Genomic DNA, 16,238 nt, shown 5'->3' on the forward strand with positions numbered 1-16,238 from the left:
CGTTTGAAATCAATTGACATTGCGTAGCAAAATTTAGTTCTTTTTGTTCTATACAAATGCAAAATGACCAAATTTTTAAGGGCCAAATTTATTTTTATCATGCAAAATGGCCACAAACTATTCAAAAATTGTCTCTTTTTGTTCATATAATATATATGACCACGGATTCCCACGCCTGCATTTAGCTTCTTTTTCTTCTTCTTTTTCAAACCACCATTTCCCACGCGTGTACACTCTCGATGCTGCGGTGGGTTTGAAAACGGGCTACTTCACATTTGACCCCGTTATTGCCACAGCCAAATAACACGTAGCACTACGGCTATTTAAGCCACCCTCTGTCTCTGCCATCCCTCATTCATCTCCCATCCTCTCTGCCATCTGCCCTTCTTGCTCTTCGACCACTTCTCCTTATAGCACATCCTCAGCCATGAAGTACACCGGACCAACCTACCACTTCCCACCCACCGTGCTGGAGAGGCTCTACCCTCCTGGTGTGTACGTTGAGCGCACACTACGTGTGTGGGCGATATCAAGGTGGAGGACCGCAAGGAACTTCACCGAGTTCTTCCTCGCGTCCGGCTACCACCACCTCCCGCGGGGATCTCCAAGGATGTTCCGTGTCGACGAGGTCATCCAAAACGGTTTGGTGGTTGCTCTCCTTGCCCACTTCACCAACACATTCGACGCCTTCTACCTCCTCGGTCGGGTGTTTTGGTGTGGCTGCGAGTTCATCACTTTCACCACCCACAACATGTTCACGGAGTACACCAACATCTTCCCCACCGCGTCGCGCATGCACACTCTTCCGTACCCCATCGACAACGCCCTGGAGGAGTAGTGAAGGGCGCCCGGAGGAGGAGCGAGGTGGAGAAGGCGGCGTCTAGGGTTCTAAACCTCTATCTATTTTTCTTTTTTCTGAGTCTATGTTATGTTAAGTTGTAATTGAACTATGTTGGAGATGCTATGGGCTTGCTGGCCCTTTTATCAAGTTCTATTATTAAGTTTTCTATCTATTCTATTATGAAGTTCTTCCTAGTTTCAACTATGTGACCGTGCTATGGGCTTGTTGGCCCTATCTACATGTTTGTTGATTGTTTTCTTAGAGATCTCGCTTTGTTAGTAACTAGCTAGTGCATGCAGCCACAACGAACCCTTCTTTTTTTACACAAGCCACAAATATGTAGCCACCTAGCTAGTGCATGCAGCCACAACATATTTGTTCAATTTATTTGTCGCAGCAAAATGGGTGCAGATGCGAGTGGATCGAAAAGGCTGCAACTGATCGTAAAAACGATGCTCTAAATCGAGGAGACAAGCGTGCGAGAAGAGAGGAACCAGCGGCAGCGACCGTCGCCGCATCCGTGGCGGCTGGCATGCACGAAAGCGGCTCGGTCAGTGCATCGTGGCGGCACGCATCAGCGCATGCAGGCTGCGCATCGTGGCGGCGCGCAGCGATGCATGCAGGCAGGCTTGTTGGGTGCATGCATAGCAGGCTTCTGTCTTGGCGGCGCGCGCAGGCGTTTAATGCAAGGGACGGACCAACGAAACCACGACCCAATGGTCGAACAGCTACACCGCCCAACGCGGCCCCACTCGTCAGAGTTAACTGTCAAAGCAAAAGTTAAGAGCGTGGGGATGAATGAGTAGAGCTAAGGAACCAAGGGTACAGATGTAAAAAAACCCTAATATAATAGCATGGAATAATAAAAAAATTATAGATACGTTGGAAACGTATCAACTTGCACCACATCCTAGCCTCTCTCTATATCTCCACTGCCTCTCCCATAACGTTCCAAGAATATTGTTGGTTTGAGTTTTCTGCTGCAACATGTTAGCAGAGAAAGCAGAGAACAGAGTTTAATGTCGTATATTAATAGGAAAACCGAAGCTAGAACTTGCATACAAAGGACAATAGATACAATGGTGAAGGTTGGGCTAACATGCTTAGCTAAGGGCAACTACTGTATGAATGGGTACCCACCTCAGCAGATACAACAACTACATTAAACCAGTGATCACATTTTAGGGCCACTAAAAGTGTCCGGAGATGGGTTTTAAAGTTGGACAATAAAATTGTTCTTACACCAGCCCTACGCAATGATTCAAACATATATTTAGAATCAGGGTAAATGAGCTGCCATCAAACAGGTGCTTAGCATCTCTGGTTCAGTTAGCAAATTGGTTCACCTTAGAATATAAATGTTTTAGTACTCTTCTATTTCTAAGTACATATATTTTCTTTGCATAACGGAGCGGTTGAATGATCATACCTTGATAAATCTGACTGCACATGCTACCTTGTGCCTGACACTACATATTTTGCTTTATTTTGTAGATTGATCAAAACTGACAAACAATAGTGCACCATATTCTGTAACAGTAAACATAAAATGAACAAGATCATTGATAACATTAGGGTAAGATCTGAAATAGGTGAATTAAGGAGCCACACTTAAAGGTGGCTCATTCTGTTGCAGGAGGAGCCATGGCATTCTACAAACCACCTTGCCAATTTAGAATCAATCATCAAAAAATTGCAGCCACCAAGATAGCTTTGATGGCATGTTGGTTGAATACTGCATTGATGTTGTACTCGTTCAACCTTGAGCTATCACCCTTACATTAATATTTCCCTGCAATAACCTTATTCAGTACTCACAAAACTACATCTACTCACTTTGCCAAGTAGGTACACAATGTATATTCCGCAGTCCATTTTTCCAACAAACCAACATTTTAAACACCCTTTGCAGAATATAACCTTTCTCCTTCTCAAGATATTACTTCAAGTGCAGCTTAGTGCTTTCTAGCATAGAAGTGGTCATGCAGACCATCACTTTAACAAGGCCACAGTTAGTATTTTGTGCAGCTGACACAATTATGGTAAGCACTATGCAAATTATCTCTAATAAAAATAAGAGTGAACTTATACATGCACTTGCATGCGACTCTGCTTCCTATTAACATGACTTTTCACATGGCGTATGATCCCTTCTATATTAAACTTAGAAACGGGACCGCCATAGTAAATTTGCAAAGTTACGTACAACCGATCTGTCTAATTTTCTCAGGTTAACATTCTTCTAAAGATCCAAGAAAAATAGATAACCATCAAGAACTGTGATCTAGTTACGATTTTGCATAGTGCTTACCTAGGAAATGCAAATCTCAGATATCAAAGAAACAAAATTTCAAAGTCTATATCACGAACTATTTCCGCATCTATCAACACATCAAGACACAAACCTTTTGTATTTTAAATAAGAAGGTATGAAGGTACACTAAAATCATGAATTTACCTTGGATATCCTGTCCGTAAAGTGCAAATAATTGAGAGGAGGGGTTGGGGCCGCATGAATTTACCTTGACAATGTTCCAGCGTAGTCGGCAACGTTCCAGTGAAGTTGGTAGAGATAGTGAGATTGGAGGCTTTTGGCATGGCAATTTCGAGCACGTGAGCTTGCATTGAATCTAAGTTTCGATAGTGAAGCTCGACACCTTTTTATGCCAAAGGAGGATGGTTCATGCAAAGTTTGTGTCAGACATCCCTCGGCTGTGTGCTCGAGCACTTCTTCGCCTGGACGGACACATCACATGGACTCCGATCCGAGTCCTTCTCTTGAGCAGACACAACACATGGACAGTGGGAGGACAAAGGTAGAGTAGGTACATAACGGGATTTCCAAAGTCTTGTAAATATCTCGACAAATATTAGCTCGTAATATCTAAAACAGAAGAAACCACGATTTGAAATTTCTCCAGCAAAAAATGCACACAATAAATAACTGAAGCTAAATTGTAAAATGCTGGCAGCAAATGTAGAACTTCGATATTCTGTACTTCGTATGACAATAAGAAAATAATCCAGGATGAATCAACTGAAATAATTGGACGGAATCAAAGTTGCACAAATTAGTGTTCAAAGGTGAGAAAGAACAAAGAAAGCATTTAATCAAAAAAATTAGTCAACAACCGTTGCACAAATTTCAGTTTTACAAAGTACAATAGTTAATTTTGCATATAACAAGATGGCAACATCCCGGAAACAAAGATGTGTCTGTGTTCATCTAAAGTCCAATTGTCCCATGATGAAACCACAAAACAATCAAGGTTTCAGCAGCAACATTGCCAACTCCACAAGCTGCTAGATACAACGCCACCGGCTAGCCCAATCCTCTGGCATCGGCCACCTCTGATCCGACCACTGGAATGATTAATGATGACTCAGAACAGAGAAGGGGAGGCGGGTTTGCATTACAATACTGCAGCGGCGTCGTGTTGTTGCCCGGGTGGCATCGGTCAAGGTCCACAATAAGGCATATGTGCAAAGTCGGTTGTCGGTGCACCGGTGCCGTCGTTCGACACAGGGTGCCAGCGAGGATTGGGGTGTAGGCATCGGTCGTCGCTCAAGGTCGTCCCGTCCATCGGTGATGGTGCGGTGTCGGCCCTGGCAATCAGTGCCTCGACATGCGTGTGGTGGCGGTGGAGTAGAGAAGGGCCGGCGCCTGCGGCGTGGGGAGGCGAGCGTGGGGGAGGCGGCCGCGTGAGGTGGAGCCTGGCAGTCCAGCGGGAGACATGAAGAAGATGATGCGATGTCTCGCGGGAGGCAACATTGCCCTCTCCTAAATCTGATTGCCTTTCTATTTTTTTTCAAGAGAGATATGCCTTACTCCGGAAGGAGAGATGGCGTGTGGATTTTTTTTCTTCGTAGCGTGATATATGAGGAAAGTGAAAGAGAGAAAATCGGGAGACGAAAGGAGTGTCGATTGATCTAGCATGGGGTAAGGAACGAACTAAACAACTTAGGTACTCCCTGAGGAGTAAGAGAAGATTACAGGAGTAGAAATATTGATTGTTAAGAAAGGCAGGGATCAATGCGTTAGGAAAGTTAAGATTTGAAATTGATTGCCATGAAATTAGATTTTATTGTTTGGTATCCTGCCCTTTTTTAACGTGTGTGGTTAGGGAAATTTTAAAAAGTTAAGAAATTTTTTTTGTTGGGAGGATGAAAAAACCAACGCAAGAAGATGTTGTTGGGAGGGGAAATGAAAATAAGCAGACGAAATAAAATCAGACGAAGGTGAGAGGTGGGGCGAAATTTTTTTGGAACGGAGACTAGCAACTGCTTCATTACGAGTAGAGATTATGAAACCGTATGAAGAGATCTTCTATGTTGATGTGTTTAGGGGCTTGTACCAAAGTAGAAGCGTCTCTTAAAAATTACCAGAAAATGGGATAATAGATAATAGTACATTTCAAACTTCCATTATAGGGGATGCTCTAACTTTTCTCTCTTTTGTTGCGTGTGTACGGCCCGTTTTGGTGAGCTGTAGCACAACTGCACTTGCATGTGCAACTGACGATGATAGATGTATGATGCGCAATCCATAAGCCTTGCGCTTGTGTGGCCACCAGCTTCTATCAGTCAGTGCCGTTTGGGGTCGTCTCAAGTTGGTGCTTGGGACTGGTAGTACGGAACACCGGCAAGACGGCGGCGTTCCCGTTCCTTGCGTCCTTGCAGTTGAGCTCCAGGACAATCATGGTCTCTGGAGCCGTGCCATCGCCATCATCGCGGAGGTCAGACGGCCCGGTCATCTCCCTCCCCTTGCCCCAAAGCACCATATACAACCCAGCGACGATGAGGGAAGAACCGATGGCACTGCAAGGACATCAAACGACCACAGCAGCCAAAAGTTAACTGGGGTCGCGCGAGCTGTGTCTGTGTGTGGTTTGCACGCAGTGGTACCTTCCGACGTGTATCTTCTCCTCGAGGATGGCCCAGCCGACCACGGCCACGACCACGAGCATCAGCGGGCTGAACATGGATACGAACAGCGGGCCGCGGGACTGGATGCACCACGACATGACCGCGAACGCGATCCCGGAGCCAACCACCCCCTGCATAATTCAACCTAATCAGGAAAACATGGTTGGATCAATCAGGTCCTCACGACACGATGGATGGATGAGCTTACGACGTAGAGCGCGGCATATAGCCTGATGTCAAACCCAAGCTTCCACGCCGACACGCTCCGGTCCATGACCACGCTGATGCCTGCGCACTGCACCCCGGCCATCAATGACATGATCGTCGTGCTGGTGTAGGGCGCCGAGAACCTCTCCGACATCTTGCTCTTCAGATCGACCATTATCAATCACTAACCGCCTACACCAACAATGCATGATTGCTGGAAACAAGCTTTGGTCTTGGTGAAATGGTGGTGCGTACCTGGAGGATGAACCAGACGGCCCAGGCGACGCAGCTGAGGATGATGAGGACGTCGCCGACGATAGCGGCGTTGCCGCTGGGAAGTGTTGTCGCGTCGGTCGCGTGCTCGGCGTAGCGCCAGTGCATCGGGGATGCCCACACCTTTAGTAGCGGACCCTTGTAGAAGGGCATGATCATGGAACCGCCGACGCACACGACGGTGCCCAAAACCTTGGCCTGCCCGGAGGGCGTCCCGAGCCTCACTGTCTCCATCTTGAGTACGGCCGCCATGACGAAGGTTAACGCCGGGAGTGTGTTGCTGAGCGCGCACGCCACGGTCGGCGTTGTGGACTTGAGCCCCACGAAGTACAACACCTGGTTCAGCGTCGCGCTGCATCACTCACACACACCACGCCTAATAAATTAATTAATTAATGTAGGCATGGCCAGGCCAGTACGTCACGGAAGATGATGGATATGGAACTATATCACGTCAACTCTGACCTACGTTACATATGTCTGGTTTGCACTTCAAGATTGCCAAATGTTGCACGCAATATAATTCCCTAAATATTTTGTTTTCTTTTTTGGATTTTGATTTTTTTATCTAACGACCTAAAGCATCATAATTGAGTAGATTCTTCTTTTTTGGAAGGGTAATTTGAGTAGATTCTATAATATCGGATTTTGTCCCACGATCATGTTTCCACCGGTTTGTGGCTGTCCCAGGCAAAGCTTGGGCTAGCCTAGAAGAAATGAGGCAGAGTTGGCGACATCCCAAATATCTCACAAAGTTTGCCAACATTATAACGTGGTATAAGTTGTGTTACTTGATACTTAAAACATCTCTACGCAAACAATAATGCGTTTATCAGAGAAAAATAAAGGGAGCAAGGTAGAGATCCTTTGTAACATTTAATCTTCCTCCTGGCAGCACTGGGCCGCGAGATGAAAACTGTATTTTTTTGTTTTTGTTGCACTTCCGCACGCGAAAGGCATCAGCCTTTGCTGTTACCAAGAACATGTGGTTTTATTATATAGTATAATGGAGCCGGGGACTTGGTCCTTTCCTTCTAAAAAGATCCTTTGTAACATCTTAAATCATCTCAAAAACGATTTGGTAGCCTGCTAACTGGAACTAGCAGCACTATAAACTCTTTGGTTAATACTTTCTCCGTGAAAAAATATACGCTCCTATATTTCACTACAGAGGGAGTATTTTTTTTATTATCGGCAACAGAAAGCAGAGAGTAAGGGCATGTCCCCTATTCCTGGACGTATAAGGCACCTGTGTAGTGCACAAATCGGGAGCTAAACCTGAGAGGAAAAGAAAAGGAGGTTCCTAGCAATTGGGCTCCTTTGATGACACCAAGAAAAGGACTAGAGCAAAACGAGGACGTTTCAGTGTCTAATGTTTTAACTGGATTGATGCAGAGGTGGCTACCTATCTGTCTGTTGTTTGTTTGAAGGAGCATTCCTGCAAGTTAGGCATTTGCCATGTCCTAACTGATGAAGGAAGACTAGCTGTTGGAATTAATGATAAGTTTGTCGTACGTACCCAAAAATAGAGGAAAAGAATATCTGGGTTAGTACTTTCTTGGTGATCACCATGCCACTCCTCCTGCAACCATCCATGTAAGCCGAATTCATTAAGACTGCTATAAGTATCTATCTTGACTCAAATAAACTTATATACATCCAGACTAATTGCGAGTTGCGAACTTGCGATAAAGATCGATCGTAAAACAAACCATCCTCAATTCTTTGTACGTGAGAAGGTAAATGAAAACAGAAACATAGTTCATGTAAACAAGCTCTTGGTGGTGACAAGAGAAACACATTCATAGATCATCTCCTCAGCAGCTGGACCGAATTAATCCCTCCGTCCCATAATATAAGAGAGCGTGTCAAAAACACTCTTGTATTATGAGACGGAAGGAGTAGGTGTGGAGCCATATAAGTATGCATACACGCACCATTCAAAGTAGTAAGCGCCGGGAGCGAGGAACACGCCGGCGATGAGATTACGGTAGGCAATGAGCACGTAGGGGCTCATGCCGGTGTCCAAGGCCAGCTTGGACAGCACGTTCATACCGGCAAAGCCTAGCTGCACTAGCACCATGGCGACGGTAGGCAGGCACTCCTTCCCCATAACTGCAGATTATTAGAGATCGATCCCAACTTAATCGGCCTCCTCTTCTCTCACAATTCCTAATACTGATACAAGCTACCTAGCTAGCTGGCTAGACTGCAGGAAGATTATGCTACGAAGGATTGAATGGAATGGAATGTTCGTGTGTATATATAGGTAGCGAAGAGAGAGAGAGAGAGAGAGAGAGAGAGAGAGATCCAAGGTGGTGATGACTTGCTGCAATAACAGAAAGGGTACTCCAGAAGCAAAAGCTTGAGCGATACAAGGCATACAGTTAATGGAGGCAAGCAGACACACAACTTGCCAAGCTTGGAGACAGCTGAACGTGACGGGGAGGGTCGTCGGTACGATCCTGGCGTGGTGCATTCTTGATTCTGCAGTTAAATTTGTGAACTCATGGCTGGTTTGCTGTTAAATTTTGCACTCTAACGACCGAGATGAAGATATATTTTGTTCACTAAAAAAAATCACTCATTCACTCAAAAAAGAAGATATATTTTGTTGTCCGTTCTTTTCCGTGTTGCACGGATTCTTGTTTAGGCGGTTCCTTGCTTGGCTCTCCAACCGTGCCCGCGTCCATACATACGCGCGTGTATGATGCGTCAGAGTTCATGTGTGGTTCTAATTGGCCATTATCGTTCGTCAGAGTTGTGGGATGCTTGGCATGCCGAGACGAACTGAAACTGTTTCAAAAAGTGCATGCCACAACCGCATTCATGTCCTTTGTTCTATATTATGCGCGCAAAAATCCAACACAAAATGCGGTAAGCTTACTTGCCCGTTACCATTACACTAGACCACACGCCCGTCCATCCTAAACAAAATATATAATAATATTAAGAAAATTTAGAAAATAAAGACATTTGATTAAAAATTGAACAACTCAATTTACAAAGTTTCTATATAAGTGGTGCAACATAATTGTCAACCATTAATTAGAATCAGTCCACTAATCACAAAATCCTTTTGTGTTCACGTTTTCCCTACATCATACTCATCGCGAAATAGACATAATAAAAAATTGTATAACATTCTATCTTCTGAAGGCTAGCCTTGTCTGATCTTTGCACATAATTCAACACTCCAAGATGAGTTCTTCCATGGAATATCTCCATGCAATTGGCAATTTTCTCGAATAAAATGGGCATGCTGCAACAGGGCACAAACAATACATAAAATCACATGTTCCAGGCTTCCAGCAGAGTTCTTACATAAAGATAGCACTTCAAGAGGCAGTCCGAAGATTCTATGTTGTCAAAGAATGTAGGATGAAATTGCGCAGGTGCGCTTAGCAATAAACCACCTCAAAGTCGTCTTCCAATCTTAATCTATTGAACCACCACTATTATCGTCACGGGTAGTCCCAGAAATTGTACTATGACAACACTATATGATACTGTTGTTCAACTTATGCATAGAGTACCCCAATGTGTCTATGGGCATCCGCAAATTAAGTACTAGACATGCATCATGTAATATCAAATCTAAGATATTCAATCCAACATAAAGAAACTTCAAAGAGCAATACTCAATTCAGCACAAAAACAATAGAGGGGGATGAACATCATCAGATCCAACTATATTGATAAACCTCATGGTATAATCAACATATATTCCATCAGTAACAAGGGGGAGAGATCGAACACAGAGCTACTAGTACATACCCTCAGCCGTGAGGATTAACTACTCACACATCACCATCAGAATGGAGAGAGAATTGTTGGTGATGGTGATGTTAGAAATATGGCCTAGAGGCAATAATAAAATAGTTATTATCATATTTCCCAATCATGATAAATGTTTATTTTTCATGCTAGAATTGTATTAACTGCAAAGTTAAATAACATGTGTAAATACATAAACTACACCGTGTCCCTAGTAAGCCTCTACTAGACTAGCTCGTTGATAAAAAATGGTTAATGTTTCCTAACCATACACATGAGTTGTCATTTGATAACGGGATCACATCATTAGGAGAATGATGTGATGGACAAACCCAGCTGTAAGCTGAGCATCAGATCGTTTAGTTATTTACTACATCTTTCTTCATGTCAAGGATGAGTTGCTTAGAGCATGAGATCATGCCACTCCCGGATACCGGAGGAATACCTTGTGTGCTATCAAACGTCACTTCATAACTGAGTGATCATAAAGGTGATCTATAGGTATCTCTGAATGTGTCTGTTGGGTTGCGTGGATCAAGACTGGGATTTGTCACTCCGTGTGACAGAGGGTATCTCTGGGCCCTCTCGGTAATACAACATCACAAGAAGCTTCACGTGTCTAATGAGTTTGGTCACATGATCTTGTAATGCGGAACGAGTAAAGAGACTTGTCGGTAACGAGATTCAACTAGGTATGGACATACAAATGATCGAATCTCGGCCAAGTAACATATCGCCGGACAAAGGGAATTGCATACGGGATTAACTTAGTTGTCGGAATCGGGGCTCCATGGACCCAAAGAATGGTTTGAACTCTGGGGTGTGCGCGAAGAACTCCACTAAGCTACAGCTCGCTACTCACTTCCTCACAGCGATACTCCGTTGTGCTCGAGCGAGAGGGAAGAAGAGAGAACATGATGATTTACCCAGGTTTGGGCCACCTTGCGGTGTAAGACCCTACTCCTGCTTTGTGGTGGATTGCCTCGCGAGGTGGATGAGGATGAACTGGTACAAGGGAGAGCAGATGAACTTGACCCGATCCCCCGATCCCCTCTCTTCGGTGGAGACTAACCTATACTTATACTGGCCTTGGTCCTCTTCCCCCAAAGCTCTAGGCGGGAAGGGATACCACAACGACCAAATTCGAAGGGGGACATTGTGATAGCCTGGCTTATTAGGGATGATAAACTACTCATATCAATATGGAATTCCTTCTTTTCCGGGAGACCATTCGGACAGAACTTCAAAGTTAAGCGTGCTCAGCTTGGAGTAGTTTCAGGATGGGTGACCGACCGGGAAGTTGCTCCCGGGTGCGCACGAGTGTGGACAAAGTGTGCAGAAAAGACTAGTATTGATCTGTGGGGCCAGTCTAGATCCCGCCAGGAGTAACGACCACCAGCGGCTGTGTCCGGGGCGTGACAGGTTTGTATCAGAGCCTTGACTGACCATAGGAGCCCCCTTGATTGATCGTAGTTAGCTGTTGTCGAGTCTAGAAAAAACCATTTTCGGAGTCTAGTTATATCGGAGATTAGGACTTCTTTTTACTCCTCAGCCCCATCGTCGGTCTGGTGAGAAATCTTGACGTAGGTATTTTGACTTACTCCTCTCCCCCTTCAAATTTTTTTAGGATCACGTAGGCTTCTTTTAATCGTTGTTTTCTCAATCCCTTTTTCAACCGGCGGACTTCTCGTTTATTTATTTGACCCTCGTCGTCTTTTGCGTGATTAATCCTCAGTTCTTTATCAACGACGTTGCTCCCCCGTATGAAGTTGTCTTTCTTTTTCCCACCCTCCCACCCTTTTTTTCTTCTCGGAGCCGGAGTTCGTAATCGAGTATCCATCCTACTCGTGCGAAGCCTTTGCATTCTTTCCTCAATTATTTCAACCGGTGTTTTTTCTCTTCAAGTTATTCGTCGGTTCCCCGTTCCAAGTTGCCTTTGTATTCCCCCCTCCCAACCCTTTTCTTCCCGGAGTCTGAGCCTCTATTCGAGCATCAATTTCATTCGTGCGGAGCCTCTTAAGTCTTTCCTCAATTGTCTCAACCGGTGAATTCTCATCAACTTCATCATGGTTCGTCTTGTTTTCTTTTTCGGTGGATTCCAATTCTCGGGTTGATCACATTCTTTTCCTTGACTGAAGTGTTTCCCCTTGGTCGTTCGCCTCTCGCCAGTTTATTCTTCCGGAGTGCTCAAGACATCTTAGAAGATTCGTGTTTGTGTTGAAATTAATTCGAGGTTGTCACCTCATTCAAGTCTTTCAATCATTCCGGTGCATCATTTCTCATTCAAACAATCCTTTCCAACGGTGTTTCTTTCAGTGGGCCCAACCCACATGTCTTTTCCCAGGATCTTACTTAACTCTTCTAATTTTCCCGGAGTTATTCTCAAATTCTTTTTGAAGTTTGACGTAAGAATGAATTTCATCAGTCAGATGCCTTTCCATGATCGATTTCAAATTATTTTCATTGTTGGCTCAACCTCTTCGCTTTTCACTCTCCCGGAGTATCTCAACAATTTTGGAGGTGTTCCTCATCGTCATTCTCATCATTTGAAGGCCGAAGAAGAGTTTTCCTCTAAATCTTGTCCATTCTCTCGGAGATTCATGGTGCTAGCTCGTTGCTATCCTCTTATTTTGTCCCGATCGTCAATAATTCTTTTCTTACCCATCCGGAGTATTTCAGGAGTTGTTTTTCCGTTTCGATTATCCAGAGGCCTCCATTTCAGAATATTTCTTCAGTCCAAGTTTTCGGTTTCGTTCCCATGTTTGTACTGGCGCTTCGTCCAAGCATTCTTTAATCAGTTTGCGATCTCTTCGTTCTCTTGCATCTTGATTCACTCAAGTATCTTCGTTCGTTTTCTAATTCTTTCCGACGATTCGTGCTCTTCTCTTCTTTCATTTTCATTGCCACATTGGTTCATTTAGGAATTTCACTTCCATTCTTATCATATCAATTCATTCGTTCTTTCCAGTCCTACGGGTGGTTCATGAACTCCTTCCCAAGTTTTGCGCTATATCTCCCCTTAATCTTTTCCAACGCGAATAAGTTGTATGCAATCCATTGCTTCTCATCAATTTAATTGATGAAGGATAAGCATAACATAATTCTTATTCTTCCTTCATCAAGTTGATTAATTCCTTCATTCGGAGACTTTTCATGATGAATAATCTCTCAGTTCTAAGTTGTTCATCTTTTCTTTTCCGGAGTTCCAAGTTTTCTCGCTTGTCTCGTCGCGAAGCTCAACCTAAATCATCGCAAGGCTTTAATCTTGTTCTTTTCATCCTTGAATTCTATCTCATCATCCTTTTTCACCGGAGTTCTTCATGGTGGTTCATCAGGATTTAATTCATTCTTCAAGTGTTCATCAAGATTCTTGTTGGAGGAGCGGAAGTATCTTTTCTTCTTGCGTCTCAAAGTGCAATTAATTCTCTGTATCCTTTTGAAGTGGAGTTTTGCATTTCTTCGTTCTTCTCAGCTATTTAATCATTTGGTAGTGGCAAAAATTCACCTCAAGTTTTGAGATGTTTTCAATAAGCCACAACAAGATTATTCTTTTCGTTGTTGAATTTCCAACAATTCGGTTCAGTCCTTCGTTGCAAGGATGCTTTTCAGACTCAGTTGTGTTAGAAGTTGTCATTTTATTCTCTGTTCTTTTCATTCCACTCTTTCAATTCTTCCGGAGGCATTGTGTTGTTCCTCTCGTCAAGTATCGTTCAATCTTGTCAAATTCATGTTCTATGCCATTCCATGCTCAACCGGGACGCTATCACAATTCTTTCGTTATTATTCCTTTTCTATCTTCTTCTAACCAGAGTGGTTGCGAATTCATTCTTATTCCTCGAGCTTTTGATTCTTGTCGTAATCGTCGTTTCTCTTTTCTACATGAGTGCTCTCGACCTTGGTCATCTTCTCTCTTGCGCTCTTGTGTTTACTTATCCTCTTTTTCTTCCGTCTCGTTCCTAAGATCTCGGGACAAGATCTTCTGTTAGTGGAGGAGAGTTGTGAGGCCTCGAGACCAATGCGCCAAATGTCTTTCAGTTATTCGCCATCACTGCCATGTCATTCGCTTGCATGTTGCACTTTTGCCATGTCATCATGTGCATTCGATCTGCATGTTTTTCAAAACTTGCATCCGTTAGGGTCTCCCAGTTCTCTTCGTTGTCCGTTCCGAGCCCATTCACACTCGCATGCGCCCGTGGCACGTCCGAAATATTATTTTATAAGTGGCATGAAAACGTTCTTGTAATGGACCGAGAGTTGGCGTGCGGTGTTGTTATGTTGTAGGTAGACCGCCTGCCAAATTTTGTCGCATTCGGAGTCCGTTTGATAGCCCAACCGTCATCCGTAGCGGCACCGCTGCCGGTTAATTCGTCGGACGTTTTCGGTCTCTGAAAAACTGTGCCGGGCAGCACTGCTCTTCTCTCCTCTCAGCCCAACCACCCCTACACAGCCCACTAAAACAGCCCACTAACCCACCTAGGCCCACCCTATCCACTTCCCCATCCGGAGCTGTCTGATCGGCATCGGAGGGTCCAAAAGCCCCAAAAAATCCCTAACCTAGACCCCCTGCCTATTTAAACCCCCTCAAGCTGCCATTTTTGGCCTAACCTAGTCCTACCCTCCACCTACCTGCCGCCACCGCTGCCTCCACCTCGTTTTTCGCACCGGCCGAACCCCTCTCCGCCACTTGTCGCCGCTCCACACGCCCGCACCGCCGCCAGCCACCGCGCGCAGCCAACCAGGCGCTGCCACGCGTCCCAGCCAGCCCCCACCGCCGCAGGCCCGCAAGCCCGAACGCGGACCGCCCCGGGCCCGAATCGCCACCGCCCGAGCGCCCGTGCCCCACTCGCCTCCCGGCCCCCGCAGCTCTACTCGATGAATCGAGGGCGATCCCGGGCGCGCCGTCGACCCGATCCTTCAAACGCAGGCGACAAGCGTCGTCCTCGCCGCAGGCCACCTCGACCCTAGGTCATGCGCCCGCCTCCACTCCCTCTTCCTCTCTGCTGGATCTCTCCCTCATCTCGCCCATCTCTCGCTCTCTCCATCTCTCTAGGGTGCCCCGACGGAGATCCGCGCCGCCCTCGTCAGTTCCCTGCCCGCCGTCGTCGGATCTCGCAACACCGGCGCTGTTGGGCCCCGCCAGCGCCGGGAGCGAGCTCCTCTGGCCCGGATCCGATCACCTCCGCCGCCTTCCCTCCGTTCCCTGTCGAGCCGCCGCCCCTGCGGCGACCTCGCCCGAAGCCGCGTCCCTGCCGTCGCTCGCCCGCATTGACCGTTGCGTCCGTCCGCGTGGGTCGTGCGTCGGCCAGCCCAGCTCAGCCGAGGCCCAGTTGACCTCCTCCACCAACCGGGCCAAGGCCCCTAGGTGAGCGCCGCTCGCCTAAATTCCGCCCGAGCGCAATATTGCTATCCAGCGCCCGTCTCGCTGTTAATTTTTTGCAGTCCCTTATTTTCAGCATCATGATTGCATTTTGTGAAGGCTATAACTGTGTGCATGTTTATCCGATTGGAGTGTATGATATGTCAAATTGTTCAGCTCATAGTGCTCTTCATATTGGTTGCTGTTGCACTCATTATAGGTTGCACTGTCATGTTCTAATCTTCGTTGGAAAAGTGATTGTTCCTGTTAAGTGCTGCAAACTGATATAACTTGCTCTATTGTTATTTTTCTGTGATTTAATGCATGCACCATATGAGCATCTTGTCAAGAATTGTTTGCTAAATTATCATGTCATGTTGCTTGTAGAATTTAGTTTATGCCATGATATGCCCTATGGTGAGTAGAACAAGCTTGCAAAGTAGGGTACTTGTTGATCATTTCAGTGACTTGATGATTTGTGCCAAGTCTGAACCTGCTATATTAATTTGCCATGTTATCTTGATGCTACTAGTGAATCCATCCATAGTCTGGAGATGCTCACTGAGGATGTTCTACAGATCTTGTTTTTATCTATGCATCCGTGCCCTTATTTGCAATTATGGCTTGCTGTATCTTTTCTTTATCATGCTCTCAAATTGCTAAGTAATGTTTCTGTCAGGCTGTTATCAGTAAGTTCAGTTTTGCCATTTGAATAGCTAGTGTTCTATGCATCCTATGACCATGCTCTTGCCATGAGTAGCTGCACAAATATTCCTTCCTGCCGTTGGTTGTATTCACATGCCATTATACGCTTTATGTTGAGTTAACCAAGCTTGTAAACATGTCCACATGTCGCTG

The 16,238-nt window shown here is 45.3% G+C and overlaps 1 protein-coding gene across 1 annotated transcript; it reads right to left on the reverse strand.

The window, feature by feature from the left end:
• Positions 1–4,662: 4,662 nt before the first annotated feature.
• Positions 4,663–8,480, reverse strand: LOC109785146 (WAT1-related protein At1g09380). Its single transcript, XM_020343755.4, has 6 exons — positions 8,185–8,480; positions 7,767–7,829; positions 6,230–6,599; positions 5,976–6,134; positions 5,747–5,898; positions 4,663–5,659 (listed from the first exon to the last, which is right to left on the reverse strand). The coding sequence occupies exons 1-6, from the start codon at positions 8,358–8,360 to the stop codon at positions 5,422–5,424; spliced, it is 1,158 nt and encodes a 385-aa protein (XP_020199344.1). The 5' UTR covers positions 8,361–8,480; the 3' UTR covers positions 4,663–5,421.
• Positions 8,481–16,238: the final 7,758 nt, after the last annotated feature.

The sequence above is a fragment of the Aegilops tauschii genome, chromosome 3 (genome assembly GCF_002575655.3).
Source record: "Aegilops tauschii subsp. strangulata cultivar AL8/78 chromosome 3, Aet v6.0, whole genome shotgun sequence".
NCBI classification, from domain to species: domain Eukaryota; kingdom Viridiplantae; phylum Streptophyta; class Magnoliopsida; order Poales; family Poaceae; genus Aegilops; species Aegilops tauschii.